The sequence below is a fragment of the Mastigoproctus giganteus genome, chromosome 13 (genome assembly GCF_048544385.1).
Source record: "Mastigoproctus giganteus isolate SK-2022 chromosome 13, ASM4854438v1, whole genome shotgun sequence".
In the NCBI taxonomy this organism is placed as follows: Eukaryota; Metazoa; Arthropoda; class Arachnida; order Uropygi; family Thelyphonidae; genus Mastigoproctus; species Mastigoproctus giganteus.
In genome coordinates, this window is record NC_143587.1 from 40,785,007 (window position 1) to 40,803,475 (window position 18,469).

Sequence of the window (18,469 nt, forward strand, 5' to 3'; positions counted from 1 at the left end):
ATGGCCAGCATCTTCGGATCACCCAAATAGCCCACTTTGATCAGTTGTATTTCACTTACTCCAAAAAAAACTTTTTTCAAAATTTTCATTTATATGCACAGAAAAACCAACAGGAAACGAGGGTAATACATCACTATTGTGTAGCAAAATGCTCACAGATTTTCAAACTGGTCACAGAGGTGTAAATGAAATATCTCTGTGATGAATCAAACATAGCAGCCAGGGGAAATGTAACTTTATGAAACCTGCTTCCAAACTGATCAGAGTTTATATCTCTACTTGTCAAGAGGAAATTAATTAATACTAGGGGAAGAGCAGTATAGTCGAACACAATTTCTACTAGATTATGTTTCTTGGTAGCAGGGTGTTTTACACATGGCTTCTGCATATTCTAATTCCAATGCAGAATAGGCCATAGACAACATTCTGAACAAATGCAAACATGCTGAGGTTCATTCTATTAGTGTTCCAAAACAGATAGTTTCCATTTATGCCACTTAGCCACTTATTCGTTATGCCCTATTTCAACCTGAACATTCTACTCTCATTCATTTTACTACATCCCTCTCCCCAGTACCCCAATAAGCATATCCTGATCATACCCATCATCAAACAGATGACAATTTCTAAGATCTGTAACCTACATATTTGTTGTGTGTCTCTCTCTCTCACTTGCCTCTTTTTCTCATATGATATTCGTTTGTTATTCTCACAAGATGAACTGTACACCTTTGGATCGATCAAGAAGTTTACTTTTTGTTTCTTTCTTTTTTATTTTTCTTTCTTTGGATACAGCATCTAGTTCTGAGCCATACATGCTAAATGCAGTCTCCTTTTATATTAGAAAAATAAGTTGCACAGGGTGCAATGGTACAATCAATCATTGAAAAACACCATGCACCTGACTGGTCACCTGCTTGTACTGCATGGTAATTTTCATGTCTGTTTGTATCATAATATCCAAGTCCCTCTTCTCATTTACACTCTTCATCTTTACATTCCCCTTCCCCAAGCATATAAGTTATACATGCAGTTTCCGCTTTACGAGGTTTTTTTCCCCCCCAAGTATCAACAAAATTGAAAATATGAACATTAATTGCAAAAAAAAAAAAAAAAAAAAAAAAGAAGAAGAAGAATGTTAAACATTCATAAATACCGTATTTCAAGCCATGCGCATAGCTATACAACACAGTGCACCCTGCTTTATGGTATTAATCCGTTCCAGAGGCACCATTGTGTCGGGAAAATATCGTAATGTGAACCCAATAACACATTGTTTTTTTTTTTTTTTTTGTTAATTCGTTCCAAGTCCTCGGAAGTTGAAATTTTCACTATATTACTAAGCTATTTATCTCTCTAAAAGGTAATTTTTATAATGGAAATTGTATTAGTTACCAATTCAAATCATTAAAATGCACTACACTTTCATTGTTATCATATGTTCCGTTATAAGAATCAATTTTGAATGCTGTTGTGACATTTTTCTAAAACTCATTTCTGGAGGTCACTACCGTAAAATAATAAAAAAAATTATCACTTTCCAGTTTATTGGGCTTTTCTGTTAGCGCAATCTATTATAAACGGATAGTAACCTCAATCTTATTGCATTTGTGATAATACCGATAACTGGAATTCTGTGGGTTTTTACGTTATGGTGTTAGGGTGAAATGAGTTCCTCTTCACTGAAATCTTCAATCATATAAAAACATAAATAAATTTTCAGAATCTTCTCTTCATTCCTTTTTTTCTTCTTTGTAAACTTGTTACTCAGTGCGAATTGTATTAGTTAGTTTCAATTTGTGCGTGCCATTAAAAAATGCTTATGTATGGTATCGTGAAATTCATAAAGAAAAGAGAAGAAATTATCTTGGAAACAAACCCCTGTTGAAGCATTTCTGAAGAAGACAGCACCTTGTGTTACAAACCAAGAACGAGTGAACGAGTGTGCATTTAGTCGATGATGATGAATAAATTTCTTTAAATTATAATTTGCTTGATTTTACAGGTTATGTTTTTATTTATTTGGATAAATCAATCATTGTTTAAACATAAACTAATCAGTTAACTAATTTCATTGTTGAGAACGTAACACTTGGTTTTAACATTATGTCTATGGGAAATAAATACCTGCTTTATAAGTTTACGCTTTACAAGCGAACGCTAGGAACAAATTAACTCGTAAAGTCGGGAACTACCTGTACTTGGGTTGTTAATTTTTGCCTTTCATTAAATAACACTGAAATATAACTGCCATTTCATTGACCACTTTTGAAACTTGTCAAATCATTCTGAAGGTGCTTAGCTTGATTTGCATCATTGACCACCCCCTCCTGACCTTTATCATATCATCTGCAAATTCAACACCATACCCTTTATTCCCTTTGCTTTTGTTGACTGGTCTTAGCAGTGAACATGTATGTCAATATTTGTTATTTTAAAATCTGTCTGCAGATCACATAAAACTGAATGAAGGGCTTTGTTTTCTCACACTTCCTTTGTTAAATGATATATTATTAATATTAAAATAAAACATATGTCAGTATATCTGCATCATATTAACAGCATAACACTGACACATTTTTGTACTAAATGTGTACCTTATTTGTACAAAACAAATAAGGCTTTATATAAATATATGTACTAATTTATATATATTCCAATTTCACAAATGTATATTTTTTAAAGCTATATATGGTATAAAAATTTCAAGGAAATTTCTGAAATCAGTTTTAAAGTCTATAAGAATCAACAAAGTTTTTTTAAAGGAGGAAAAAATCATTACTCATCAGTGTTTTAATCCCCTCCTTTTTAATTAATAATGGTGATATTTTTATGAACAGAATGATGGACTAAGCCCCATTGATGGTGGGGATTAATCTTCTCATTTTTGAGGGGATTTATTATTATTATTATTATTTTTTTTTTTTGTATTTCAAAATAAAAAAAGGGATTTAAGCAGAAATACTAATTTAGCAATAATTCAATACAAGACATTAGTTAATCATTATTTAAATTAAAAAAATTATTAAACTTTTTTTAATACATTAAATACCAAATTATTTGCAAATGTATAATTATTTCATTTGAAGTATTCTGCAGTGCAGGATATGACAACATAACCAATTAATTATTTTTCATGTGATCAAATTAATTAGACATGAAATGGAGAGCCAAAAGGATTTATAACTAAATTACTTACCACATACTGTGTTATCTTCATCTGTATTGTCTCCACAGTCATCAATACCATTGCACAACCACATTTTTGGCACACATCTCTTGTTTGCACACGTAAACTGGTCTTCTTGGCACTGATGATGATCTGTTAAACAAAGAACAGAAAATTTACACATTTCATATTAAAAAGACAAGTCAAATGAAAATGAACAGAAAGTAGTAGTAGTAGAGGCATGTGATGCAAGAAAGCAAGCTTAGGTAGAATCAGCCAAAAGGGAAAAAAAAAAAAACACAATTCACACATCCATTCCCTCCAAACTATTTTGGAATATAATAAAGCCTCATCTATTTATGGTCGTGAAATATGAGGTTGACTCTCAAAAGGTAATATGTATTACCTCATGACAATCAGCTACAGTTAGGCACACAAAGAACATTTAAAACACAACCCAGAAATATAGCAAACATTTCTATTCTGTGTGTGTGTGTTTTTTTTAAAGCATTCTTAAGATTTCTTTCAAGAAATCTTAGCACTTAATAATAATAAGTGTTCATTCTGTCCAGTAATTTTATTTCAACATTTTCTAATCTTACTGCTGAACAAGACCCCAAGGGAGGAATTGTACAGGTATGATCTGTAACTTATTTTTTATTAAACTTTTCATGTAGCAAAGCTACTTTCTCATTTTATGCATACCTACATGAATACACCATTTCTCTATTTCAATTAGAAGTTATACTCAGAGTAGCATTTTTTTTAAACTGATAAAACCCAAACTGCAAAAACACTGGTTTAGTAAACTGAATGTTAATATTCAATAAATTCAAGTAACAGATTAATTTCATGTGGAGTATAACAGTTTTAGCATTAGTAGAGGCATTTGATGCAAGAAAGCAAGCTTATGCAGCATCAGCCAAAAAAAAAAAAAAAACCACTTCCACTTCACCCCTCTGTTCATTCAAAATACCTGTCCAGCTGAGCCTTAAACTTATTTAGGCTATCAACTTCCACAACAAGGGATGGAAGTCTGTTCCATCAACCAACCAACCACCCGCTGGCTAAAGGCAAATTTCCGCACCTCTATCCTACATCTGTCTTTCCTCAATTTGAATTTATGCCCTCTCAGGTGATTATTCTGAGCGAGAGGAAGAATCTCATCAGCATTGAGCATGCTCAAACCATTCAAGGCTTTATACACCTCTATCAGATCACCTCGCTGGTGCCTAGTCTCCAGACACTGTAATTTGCAAAACTTAAGCCTTTCTTCGTAAGAGCACCCCTTTGTTCCATTCACTAATCTTGTTGCCCTTCTCTGTACTCGTTCCAGCAGCTCTACATCCTTCTTGAAATGAGGCCTCCAGACCTGTATACAGTACTCTAGGTGTGGCCTGACCATTGCCTTATACAAGGGAATAATCACCTCCTTATCCCTGCTAGAAAAATTCCTATATATCATTGACAATACACCATGAGCTACTCTTGCAGCCCGTCTGCACTGCTCAGAGAACTTCATATCTGCCTGCACAACCATCCCCAGGTCCCTATCATTCTCTACCACTGTCAGTGTAGTACCACAGAGTTGATACGTTGCTCTGGGGTTGCTGTTTCCCATGTGTAGTACTTTACATTTGTCAATGTTAAACTTCATTTGCCACCTCTCAGCCCATCTGCTCAACCTTTCCAGATCCTGTTGCAGCAGCATAGTGTCAGTAGTGTCCTTGACAACTCTGCCTACCTTTTTATCATCTGCAAACTTCAACATTAAGCTTGATATACCATCATCAATATCATTTATGAATGCAGAAAACAATAATGGACCCAACACTGAGCCCTGAGGGACTCCACTAATAACATTAGTCCACGTTGAGCAGTGTCCATTGATTACCACTCTCTGTCTTCTCCTCCTCAGCCACCCCTTTATCCACAGCAGCAATTTGCCTCCAATGTCACACTGCTCCAATTTGTGCAGCAGTCTTCCATGTGCAACAGTATCAAAAGCCTTTCTAAGATCCAAGTATATAATATCAAAGTTATTCCCTGCATCCAGTTCCTTTGTGACTGCATCATAGTATCCAATCAAATTGGTCAGGCAAGACTTCCCCTTAACAAAACCATGCTGTGTCCGAGCTATAACTGAAGTCTTGTCTAAATGATCCTGCACTGCTTCTTTAACTAGTGCATCCATTAATTTTCATGGAACAGAAGTTAAACTCACAGTTCTATAATATATTGTGTCAGCCTTTGATCCTCCTTTGTGAATTGGGGTCACATTTGAACATCTCCAGTCTGTGGGTACCTCCCCTGAGTCCAAGGAAGCTCTCATAATTATGGCTAAGGGTTTGCTTACTTCCTCTGCTGCCTCCTTTAATATAACTGGATAGATCCCATCCACCCCGGGTGCCTTTCTTGTGTTTATCTTCAACAATTTCTCCTCCACTTTACTCTCAGTTATTACAAGATTCTCTAGCTTACTGCTAGAGTTGAATACACCTCTGGCTTTCCCTTCGCTAAATAACTCCTCATGTGTGAATGTCGATGCAAAATATTCATTTAGTTTGTTAGCTACCTGAGCAGGATCATCAACAGTTGAACCATCGATATCAAGTGGACCAATCTGATTCATCCCCTTCCTTCTAGAGTTTACATAAGTAAAGAACTCTTTGCTGTTTTTCTTTGCATCCCTTGCCAAAGATTTCTCGTAATCTGCCTTCGCCTGCCTAACCTCCTTTGTAACTTGGTTACCGATCAACTTGTATCTATCATAGGCTTCTGTGTCATGTGTTAATTTGTATGTATCCCATGCATGTTTCTTCTCTGCCATATGCCTCATCAGTTCATCTGACATCCATTTAGGCCTAAACCTTGAACAATATTTCTTAGTTGGTATGTAAAGCCTAGTAGCTTCCAAGATAAGTTCTTTGAATGCTTCCCATTTTGCATTTGCTGTTGGTAACATCATCAGTTGGTCCCACTGTATAGAATTTAAATACTGTCTCAGTCCATCGTAGTCGCCTTTACGAAAGCAATAACACTTCCCTTTACCCCTAATGGTAGTTACCTCTTTGAGTAAATCCCACTTCAGCACACTGTGATCACTGCCTAGTGGTTCATTTATCTGCAGATTCTTAATGCATGAAGAATCACTGCTGATAATCAAATCAAGAGTATTCCTCCCTCTAGTTGCCTCCCGAACATGCTGATGTAGAAAACAAGTCCAATATTCCAATATTCTCAAGGGTACCGAGTTTTAAGTCAGGACACTCAACTGTCGACATTTTGAGAAATGTCCTCACCTCTGTGAATGAATGTCAAAGTAAACACTTCTTTGCTATTGCAGTGGACGTTGCCGGGGCGTTTGACACCCTTTGGTGGCTGAGCATCCTAGTCAGACTCAGAAAGGCAATGATTCCAAGTAATCTCTACAATAACATCAAAACTTATCTTCACACTACAAAATAGAAGTTGAAGCACCATACCAACAGATCAATAGGAACATCCACAGAGGAACATCCACTCGGGGGTCCATTCTCAGACCTCTACTTTGGAATATTGTCTTTGATAACTTACTAAACACCAATGTTGGGGAAGTAAAGTCCCAGGCATTTGCAGACAATATAATTCTCAGAGTGACTGCAGACAACAGAGCGCAACTGGAAACCCATGCTAATCGTGCTCTTGAAATCCTGCAGGGGTGGGCTGCATTTAACTTCCTGCAGATCTCGCCCACCAAAACGGCATCAAGTCTGCTTAAAGGAACCCTGGACATCAGACGGCCACTACAGATAAGGATAAATGGCACCACAATCAAATTTTCCCCAAATGAAATATCTTGGAATCATTTTTGACAATAAATTTACATTTCAACTGCAACTCAGTGAACTCAAGATAAAAATCAGGAACTATTCTGCTCTGGTTGCGTGTGTCTTGAGATGGAATTGGGGACTGAATAAGCATACCCTTTACTATAAGACCACTTTTCTCCCAGCGATCACATATGCTGCACCAATTTGGTACCACAGGGCAATAATAGCTACCAATAAAGGAATATTGGATTCAATACAAAGATCCACGCTACTTGCAACTCGTGCTTGAAACACAATCAGCACAGAGGCACTTCAGGTGTTTGCGGGAGCCTTCCCACTGGATTTTGTAGTGGTCAGATACAGTCTGCTGTACTATCTGTCACTTTTTCAGGATTCACAATTAAATCAGCAAATGCCAAAAAGATGGAAAAACCCCACCCCTGACCCACCTAAAACAAGAATGGCAGAACAGGCGGGCAGCCTAATTCAAAGGAGAAGTCACAGTAATTCATTCCCTATATAGACCGAGTTTTCATAAGCCACCCCTTTGGTTCTACCCTAACTGTGCATATGGCGAGCGAGAAAATTGGACACACCTTAAATATCAATGCCCCATCTATGAGGAGGCGCCTCCGTAGCCAGGTGGGAAGGAGCAGCAGTGCATAGCACACGCTTCTTGATTAGACCGGGGTTCGAGCCCATCACCACCAAATACGGAGGATGTGGAAAGGTCAGGGAATGACCGCCGCATATCCCCGAGCAATATGGCCTTAGTTGCTAATGCTCCTAAAAAAAAAAAAAAAAAAATCTATGAGGACCTGATTGGAAATTTTATAACAGGATTGACATACTTGCTGTTGTTGTTTGGTTTTTAGGAGCATTAGCAACTAAGGCCATATTGCTCTGGGATATGCGGTGGTCATTCCCTGACCTTTCTGCATCCTCCGTATTTGGTGGTGATGGGTTCGAACCCCGGTCTAATCAAGAAGCGTGTACTATGCACTGCTGCTCCTTCCCACCTGGCTACGGAGACGCCCCGATTGACATACTTGCTGCAAGGCCAGGAGTTCCACTTCCTGGATTCAAGCAACGATTACAAGATCACAAGATTTGCCATAGAACTTTCTGCCTGTAGAAGAACCCAAATAGTGATAAGGCATTGACGACAAAGCCCAACAGACATAATGACCCCAGATAATGACAGTCGGCTTAACCTCCCAGAAATGGACACTCAAACTTGGACTGATAATGACTGGACTGAAAAAACACTAACATGGACAATCGAAACTATCAAATCTATGAGTAACAACCTAACACGGACGGGACCTTGTTCCAAGAGCAACAATACTGGCTTTGACTCTACCAAACAGGACTTACTGCATACCTACAGTGGCTGTACCAGCAGCTTGCTGCATATTTGCCATTTGGCTATCTATACCATGACATCTGACTTGGTATCTATTTCTTCTCCTCTTTCATGTGGTGGGGCTTGTCCCCACTGACCTTTTTTTGGGTAACCTTCCCTATCCCCATATTTCTACCTCTCACCCCCTCCTTTAGTCTCTCACCCCCTTACTCTAACTTGTTGCATTTTTTTTACATATTCACACTGAAATCTTCAGAAACTAGGTGGTCCCTCTGTGCCTGACCTGCCTCCACGTAGCATAGGGTGAGGTGGGTAATGGGGGGGTTCCCACTAGGAGCCCAAAGCTAAATGGTCAGAGAAACAACATAACAAGACACTATGCAACACTAACATACATTTTACACTTTTTGAAACCTCTGGCTGTCATGGAGTACTGTGATACACAGAGAACACAATGCAGAAATGGGGGAACCCACCATGGCCATCTGATAAGTGTAAAGTGTGTTATTGTCATACGGCACCAGGGGTTTCCCCCATCTCCGCGTTGCTTTCATTGTGGGTGAATCAGTTCACTGGGAAATGCCAGAGATTTAAAAGTGTGAGGGACTTGTTCATGTGTAGTGTTGTGTACCGTTGTTCATCTGGTCATTTAGCCGCTAGACCCCTGCTGAGGCCGAACGTTGCCCCACTTACACCTCGTGGAGGCAGACCAAGAACCCAGTAGACTCAGTTTTACTACTCTGGCAGGTTCTGCCGCTTACTTTCCTGAGATTTCAGCGGCTAGGATTTAAAAAAAAAAAAAAAAAATCCATTAGGTTAGTGACGATGACACACATATATATACACATGTATACATACACATATGCGTTGGCATGGGGGTATGATCGCTAAGGTTGTTATGCCGAATTTGGGCTCAAAGGATTTTTGGCACATTAATTTTTGTTGTGTGGGGCTTTCGTTAGCGTAAAGACAGAAGTGGGGGGAGACTCTGATAACTAACACTCTACTTCTTACAAAAACCTAGGGTGCAACATGTCATTGAAGATGCATTTCTTGCACTCCCACCTGGATTTTTTTCCGCCAAACTGTGGCGCCACCAGCGGCAAAGGTGATGAGCGCTTCCATCAAGACATTGCAATGAAGAAACAAAGATACAAAAGCAAATGGAGTGCCACCATGTTAGTCAATTTTTGTTGGATGGTGAAAAGGGATGCTCCCAAAGTTGAATAAAGCAAAAGGTGAAAAGGTCCAGTGTTTGATACAGGTATGTTCGTAGCTACATCTTATTGCCATATAAATAAAAAATACATACTTTGTATAAATATAAAAAACTATTTTTTTTTTTCAAAAACAAAAGCCAATCTGCTATTTTAAGCACTATTTTTGTGTTTAGCACCCCAAAATCTATAAAGTAAACTTACTTTCATGTGTGTAACAAGATATGACCCAAAATTTGTTGTTCAGCGTATGCTAACGTTTTCTGCATTTGATGACTTGACTGGCACTTTAGATTCATCAAATTTATTTACTATGCTCCTAGCATTGGTGTACATGCAAATACACTTGCACTTGTTCTTACTCTTAGTTACCCTAACATAGTCCATGTTTTTATTATTTCAATGATGACTTGAAATTTCTGGCAACTTGTGTTATTACAGGCTACTGTACATTCCAATAGAAGCAGTGCGAGAATCTCTTTCACCTCTGCTTGCAGCTATTGTTAATCTATTACGCTCTGTATACCCCCCCACTCCAAGCTAGCAGTTTTCCCGATTCGAGGTATGGCAATAAAGTTCCCAGACTGGTGCAATAAAAAGAACACAAAGTGAAGGATCTCAAACATGGTTTTATTTTTATTACCCCCTGATTGAATGTATTTATTACACAACTCTAAATGTTTCTAAAAAGAGTCAGCAAAGGGGTCCAAAGAGATGATGTTCAGTTTGGCAGGTGTTTTTATTTATGTCTGCAATATCCTGAAAGCTCTTTCCTTTAAGAATAGTTTCACCTTGAGAAAGAGTGTTTGTTATTTGGTTTTTAGGAGCATTAGCAACTAAGGCCATATTGCTCCGGGATATGCGGTGGTCATTCCCTGACCTTTCCGCATCTTCCGTATTTGGTGGTGACGGGCTCGAACCCCGGTCTAATCAAGAAGCATGTGCTACGCACTGCTCTTCCTTCCCACCTGGCTACGGAGGCACCGAGAAAGAGTGTGTTGCTTCTAAATCAAGAGAGAGAGTAGTGTTGATGGTTTATCTGTACAGTGCAATGTTTCATCTGAAATGTCTTCACAATAAGTGTGGAATGGGCAGGGGCATTGTTTTGCAACAAGAACCTGCCTTTCTCTGTTTTGCAACCAGCTGCCTTTCTCTCATAATTGTGGCCTCAACTGGGAAATACCCTTCAATAGTCTTCAAAGCACCTGTATATAGAATGCAGGATTGACTCTTCCCTTCAGGTACAAATTCCTCACGAATCACATCATTTGATGAAAAACAGGATCAGAATTGTCGTGATCCTGGACTTCTGTAAACAAAACTTTTGTGCTTTGGTGATGATTTTGAAGTCCACTGCATGCTCTGACACTTTGTCTCTGAGTCGCACTGAAAGTCCCAACATTCATCTCCAGGTGACAATGCATTTGAGGAAATTAGGATTGTCTTGACAAGTCTAGATGAGGACTTCACATGATAACACTTTTCATTGCTTCTGCTAATTTGTGAGGCTAAATTTTCAAGCAGTATTTGACAAATTATTTCCTTATTCATATCCAACTCATCAGGCATCATTGTGAGGGTAAAACAATGATCGCTTGCCACAATTTCTCCAACTCTGTCTTCACTTTGAGAGGTTGACAGATGCTCACTTCTTGGGTCATCACGAACATCCTCACATGTTTGAACTGCTTTAAGTTGTACCATTCAAACACACTGGTACAACTTAATGTTTCATCATCATAAACAGCTTTTAACATTTCATACATTTCCATCATACGCTTCCATCTATTTCCAAACTCACTGAACATGACTACAACAGCACCAGCTTGGGAACTTTATTATCACACCTCATATACACAAAAAAGTGTCAAAAAGTGATAACAGGACTGCTTGGTTCTGCATATATTCATAAGTATGCAAAGCAAATCTTCTGAGATGACTAGTTAAGCACAATCTTAGAATCAATAAAAGAAGATGTGACCACAGTAGCAAGTAAAACTCAGGATAGCACTGCACATAAGACTATTCTGTTGGAAAAGCTGTTCTTTTATCAAAACAACAGTACAGCTATGGCTGTGCTTAAGGACTTTTTTTTTTTTTTTAACAAATTTAAGAGGGCTTCTTCACCAAAATGGATTGCTCAAAATAAAGAAATTCAAAGGAACAGGTGCTCCATTATAGCATTTAGCAGAGGATGCCACTCAGTTGCCATAACTGTTGTTGACAAAAAAACACTGCTGCTATGGCTTATGGTGGTGCTACATGAAATGCACTCTTGTCCACTGGTATCAGAGCAATGTTGTAGCAACAGTCTGCAAAGAGCTTTGATCTCTCCTACAATGATTTTCTCACAAGATCCAGTGAATCAGTTAATGCCATTGATTCTTAACAATCCTTGGATGGAGGTAGATGTCACATGTCCTCAGAACATCTTATGGGCTGATGAGACATGCTACCTAAATGGGAATGTTATTACACTCATAATTGGTGTAATAACATGAGGGAAATGCTGCCTACACACCTTATCAAGAAATTTCCTCTCCAATGCCAGCATACAACTGTTTGGTATGAGGTCACAGCAAACTTGACTTAACTATGCGCCTCTGAAGATGTCTGTGAATGTGGTTCTGAATATAAGTTTACTGTTGAGGATGAATGTTACTGTGTACGATAAATGTATGGTAATATTCATTTAACCCCAGGGGCTCACATCTGGTGGGTATGGGCTTGGCACATCCAGGGTCCTCAGATGGATATCATCATCATTCTCTTTCTTGGTGATTCCCTTCTCTCTCAGGGTAACTTGGGAATTTTTTTTGGATGGTGCAGCATAACCCTCAGGCTTTCTTGCACCATATGGCTAATAATAATAAGAATAATAATTCCATACCACAATTTCTGTCCTGAGAGAGAAAATGTTTAAACAATTGCTTTTAGGATATATGGAGTTCAACTGGTAAAACTGTTGCCTCAGTCCATATTTGACTATGACTAAATCATTTCCTAGCATTCTACCAATGCTTGGTCACCCATCTCTCCAAACCTTAATCTTTGCAACTTCTGGTTGTGGAAGATATCTAAAAAAGAAGCTTATCACGGAAATATTCAGCCTCCAGATAGCTTGCTGATGCTGCATAAGCTCATACATTTGCTTTCTTGCATCACATGCCACTACTACTACTACATCTGCATACAATGGCTATCACATGGTGCAATTTTATCTTTGCAATGTGTAGTTTCCCCATACGGTACTGAAAATTGATCAAATAAATGGCAGTATGTCTGTAGGCATCAACAAACACTCTGGTATAACTTTTTTAAATATATATATATATATATATATATTATTTTTTTATTATTATTATTTTATTTTATGTTGTCTAGACACTTTGTCATTCTGTTTCAAATTTTATCTCTGGGAAATTTGTGGCTTGAAAGTTAAAGGTGGTAAAAATAATGCACTTTAATTATAACTACCCTATATAAGTACTTATTAAATTAAATAAAATTGTTTATTTAATTGACCATTAACTGGTCAACCATAGTGTACTTCATCACTACAATGATATATTTTTGCAAATGACTGTAAAGCAGCAACTGGTAAAAAAGGAAAGTGTTATTACCACAAGTAGGTGGTTCATCTGAGCCATCACCACAATCATTATCTCCATCACAGTAGAAACTCTGAACTATGCACACAAAGTTTAGGCATTGGAATTCATTGGCCTTACACATACTAGCAACTGTAAAAGTAAAATAAAATAAATAAATAAAACAAATTAATAGTAATTATTAGAGGGTGAATAAAAATGAAAGTATAAACAAGTTCAGTGTTTTTGAATACAAAATTTGCATATATTTTCTCACAAATTAAATTACTTTTAGATTTTTCAATAAACATTCCTCAAAAAAGGTGAGAATGTTTTAATAAGTATGTTCCTGTGCAGCAAAGTGTGGCCGCTAAATGAAAATTATGCATAAATATTTATACCATTATTTTAAGTGAGGAACTATTATCACCATGATTATAACTTATGGACAAAAGAATTGCATTCAAAATGAATGCAATTTTTTGTCCAAAAATTAGAGCTCAAATTGTATATTAATAAATTATTATTCTACAGCATAGTTGGGACCAGTTTTGATTAGTTACTTTTAAATTTAATAAATACAAAAATTTTATATTTTGTGTACCTTTACGACATTGAAAATAACTGTATTAAAAATTAACTAATGAAAAAAATAAAAACCAGTTCAGAGATGCCATTCTGTCAATTTTTTTAAAAGGGTAGAAAGAGAGTAATCCTTTCATCTCATTAAATTTAAAATGAATATTGTGAATGCTGAAGACTTGATTATTGTAAATATAACATGTACAAGAAAGACAGGCATGAAAGATGGTGAGAAGGTGTTATATTTTTAATTACAAAGCATAGCAATTTAAGAAGAGTATATGCTATAGATGAGAACAGCCAAAATATTACTGAGTTGGTCTGATGTGACAAAAGTGACAGGAAAGCAAATCTGAGATTGATAGTATGTGATACAGGGAAAATACCTCAAGAGTTCTTGTTTGTTATTACTGCAACAGAACATATCAGCAAGATGTTCTGAGGGTAGAAATCTGCTAGGGAAGCAAGCTTAAATAACTTTAAGGGGTGAGTCAGGGTAGTTAACTATACAAGAACACTAATCTTAATTGTTTATACAGTAATGTCAGAAGTGTCATCAATAAAATGAGTGAATTTGAAATGCCGGTTAGGACAAGTAACACTGACATAATAAGGCACACTGAAACGTGGTGCCACCCTGAGATAGGGGATGATGAGTTTCAGTACAGTATGTATAATGTATTTAGGAAGAAAAGGGCAGATAGCATGGGTGATGGGGGTCATGCTTCTTATCAAAAGCAGCCTGAGCATGACAAAAGTAAAGCAAAGGCATTTTCACAAGGGAAATTATGATGGTTCTATTATTATTTGACTTCTATTCAAAGATATGCTGACAATTTTGATTTGATACAAATACCAAATCTATATAGAAATTGTACAATTTCTACATATACAGGTTTCTCTGTTTACCCATAATACAAATATCTTACAATGATTTAGGGAAGTAGACATGACACCGATCTGTTGTATTACCTGCAAATAATAATTTTTGTACATGCCCATAGATGGCTGTAATAATGGGGACCATGAATATTTACCATGTCTCTCTACCTCCCACCTCTCTCTTTCAGCAATGCAAAAAAGAGTTATAGTGTGAGTAAGTGTACAGTTTCTCTGCATATCTGATGCATATTGTTTGTTTCTTCTTTGTTTTGTTTAGCATTTTTAAAATGTTTAAACATTACAAATATAGCAAGGATTCTTGTATTGCAGACTTTGTTGAACCATCCATGTCAACAGAGTTGAACTACCAACCAAACAGGAAAATTATAATTCAATGCACTTATTTAGTCAATAAGAATTTAATAATTTAGTTTGTGATTTAAACTTTTCTAAAAAGCAGGAACTACTTGGTTCTATGTTACAACAGTAGAAGTTACTTGAAGCAGGAACTAAAATTACAGTATATCGAAAGCATCACAAAGTGTTTTCAAAATATTTCATTATGGAAAATGGTAAGTGTTTTCTTAAAGATATTAGTGGATAATATCCTTAACATCGTAAAGATATTAGAATCTTCTGAAGGAACTGGACATTACGCACAGTCCTAATGATGGCATATATTCATTGATGCCTCAAAATTAAGTTTAAAAATAGTTTTTCCGCATAATGGAAATGCATTCTCATCAGTTACTCTAATTTATGCTGTTGGCTGGAAAGAAACATATAAAAGTACGTCAAAGATCCTGAGTGCAATAAAGCACCATGACTGTGCTTGGAATGTTTGTGGTCATCCTAAGGTAATTATATTATTCACTGATCTACAGGGAAGTTTCACATAAAATAAACTGCTTTCTGCTTGTGGGAGAGTTGTGCAACAGAAAAACACTATATTGACAGGAATGAAAAAAAAAAAAAAAAAAAAAGAGGAAGCAGTTTTAGCAGGGACAACGTAAAATGTATTCCACTGGTTGAACCAAAAAACCTTTGCATATAAATTTCGTATTAATGAAGAATTTTGTTAAGGCTCTAGATAAATGGATAAAGAAGGAGGTCGAGTCTGCTACCTAAAGGAAGCGTTTCCCAATTTAACAGATGCAACACCAACAGAAGCAATTTTCACTGGACATCAATTAAAGAAACTCGTCAAAAATTATATATCTTAAACAAAGTTGCAGGATACTGAACTTGCTTGGTGATCATTTAAAACAGTTGGGCATGGTCTCCTTGGAAGAAGGAAAGAATATAAGGATGAACCTCTGGTGTCAACTTTACTGCAAGGTTATAAAAAGGTATCGTAGTCAAATGTCTTTGAAAATTCATTTTGTTCATTCCCATCTCAGTTTTTTTCTCCTCAAAATTTGAGAGTTATAAGTGGTGAGCAAGGGGAAACACTTTTATGAAGACATATCAACCAAGGCTACTGATGAGAGATTCTACTCAGAGTTTTTTAAGAAAGAAAGCAAAATGGTCTATGAGAAAAACGCTGAGTGTCAAACATTTCTATGGAAACAGAATGTATGATGATTAAAATATGCATATTTACATGCTGATTAAAATATTTTGAAATAAATAAGACTGATTTTTAAGACAGCATACTTATTGTATGACAGCATACATATTGTATACTTATTGTATTACAGCATACATATTGTATGATATTTTAAATTGGTCATTCATTAAAGTTACTTAAATTTTTTAAACAAAAATGAAATTTTTCAAAATAAATTCTTCCAATGAAGGTCTTCATTGGAAGAACTTAATAAAAATAAATTCTTACAAATCAGGGGATCAATTTCCTTTAGACTCTGCAAACTTTTTCATCTGGAGAAAAAGCTTGCAGAACATACAAAGGTTGGTAGGGTGATTAATGACAGTAAACAAGGTATACTACTGCAATAAGATATAGAAAAATTAGGCATATGGGCTAAGAAGTGGCATTTGAAATTTAACATTGACAAATTCAAGGTACTGCATATGGGTGGTAGTAGTAATCCCAGATTAACACAGTGTGGTACTACGCTCAGGGTGGTAGGAAATCAAAAACACCTGGGGATAATTGTGCAGTCAGATATTAAGTTCTCTGAAGAATGCAGAGAGGCTGACTCGACAGCTCATGGGATTTTGTGAATGACATACAGGAATTTTGCTAGCAGGGATATCCCAAGGAGGTGATTATCCCATTGTATAAAGCAGTGTTTCTCAACCTTTTTTTAATTATTGCCCCCTAACCGGCTTTTTTAGTCAATTTATTTTCCTAATAACCCACCCCACAAAATTTTAAACAAGAAAATGCTTTATACCAACTCTTTTTATTCAATGAGCCTGATGCTTCTTAGCAAAAAGTTCAATGTTCAGTATGATGTTAGTAAGTTTAATTCTAATGTCTCCTCTTCAATAAATATCAAATCTGTTTCTTTTGATATTATTTCATTTACTGAACTAAAAAACCACTTTCAACCATATAAGATGTTGGAAAACAAAGAAGTACTTTGGCCATTTCAGACCACATTGTTGGATAGAAGCTTAGTTGTTTTTGATCCCCACAACTCAGCCATTCCACCCTTTTCGAATTTCAGATACATGCAGTGAAGGCTTTTAATATGCATTTGCAGTCTATCACTGTAATTAATTTCCCTTGAAGTTGAAGTGATACCTCATTAAGTTTTCGAAAAATCCATGCCACATAGTATATGTTGTTTTTGTGTTTGCTGATCTCCTTTGCTAAATTTGTGTCTCCTTCACTTTCTAAAAAACTAATTATGGTATCAAAAAGGTTTAAAAATCTTGTTAAACAGTTTCCTTTAGAAAGCCATCTGACTTCTGTATGTAAAAGAAGCCTCACATACCGTTCTTCATTATCAACACAATTTTTTTTTAAAGGTGACCATAATTGGTATGTGACTTTCATTTATTGATGGTTTCAATAACTATACTTAGAGATGATAAAGAACCGGACTAATATTTTTGGCAACTAGATGATGTCAGTGCACGATGCAGTGTTATAAGAACTTCAGGACATACTTCCTTTAGGTGGGCTATAAAAACTTTGTCTTCCAACCATGGAGGTAGTACCATCAGTGACACAGGATAGCAAATTTTCCAATGATACCTGTTTTTCATTAAACCATGTTTTTACAGCACCAAAAATGGATGCTCTAGAATAGTCGGTTTCTATAGATTTTACAAACAACATCTGTTCTTGCAATTTACATTCATAATCGAAATAATGAACATATGTTATTAGAAGGACCTTGTTGTCAGTAACTGGAAATTCATCAATCTGAATAGAAAATTTTCTCGTTTTTAGTTTGTCAATTAGCTGCTCTTCAATGTTAACTGACATCTCATTGATTCTTCTTCGAATTGAATCGTTACTCAATGGCAATGCTTTTAAAATACTGGAAGGATTTTGATGTAACTGTTGAAATTAGAGTCCCTAATGGGGGTTGTATAACAGTCTCGGCAACTGTAAGAACACTACATACAGTTGCTGTTTACAGTTTTTGCAATGATTTCTGCAATTTTATAACACGGAATGATTCCATTGTCAATTTTTTTTTTTTTTTTAAATAAGGAAATAACAGTGTTATGTTGCTCAAAATTCTGTTTTAAATTTTTAAAATATTCAATATGTTTACCAACTTTATAAGGATGTTTCCTTTTTAAGTGATTTAAAAGTTTTGATGGTTTCATAGCCTCATTTGAAAAAGACCCATTACACATAAGGCACATGGGCTGTCTTGAGTCAAATAGGCTTTCAATAAAACCATAAAGCTAGATGTTGTTGACAC

General features: G+C 36.2%; 1 protein-coding gene across 1 annotated transcript in view; it reads right to left on the bottom strand.

The window, feature by feature from the left end:
• The window catches only part of LOC150075985 (prolow-density lipoprotein receptor-related protein 1-like), a 1,358,636-nt gene that overhangs the window by 551,544 nt on the left and 788,623 nt on the right, over nucleotides 1-18,469 (bottom strand). The window contains 2 exon segments of the mRNA XM_090387555.1: nucleotides 3,200-3,322; nucleotides 13,188-13,307. Of these exon segments, the coding sequence (XP_090243681.1) occupies nucleotides 3,200-3,322; nucleotides 13,188-13,307 (243 nt within the window).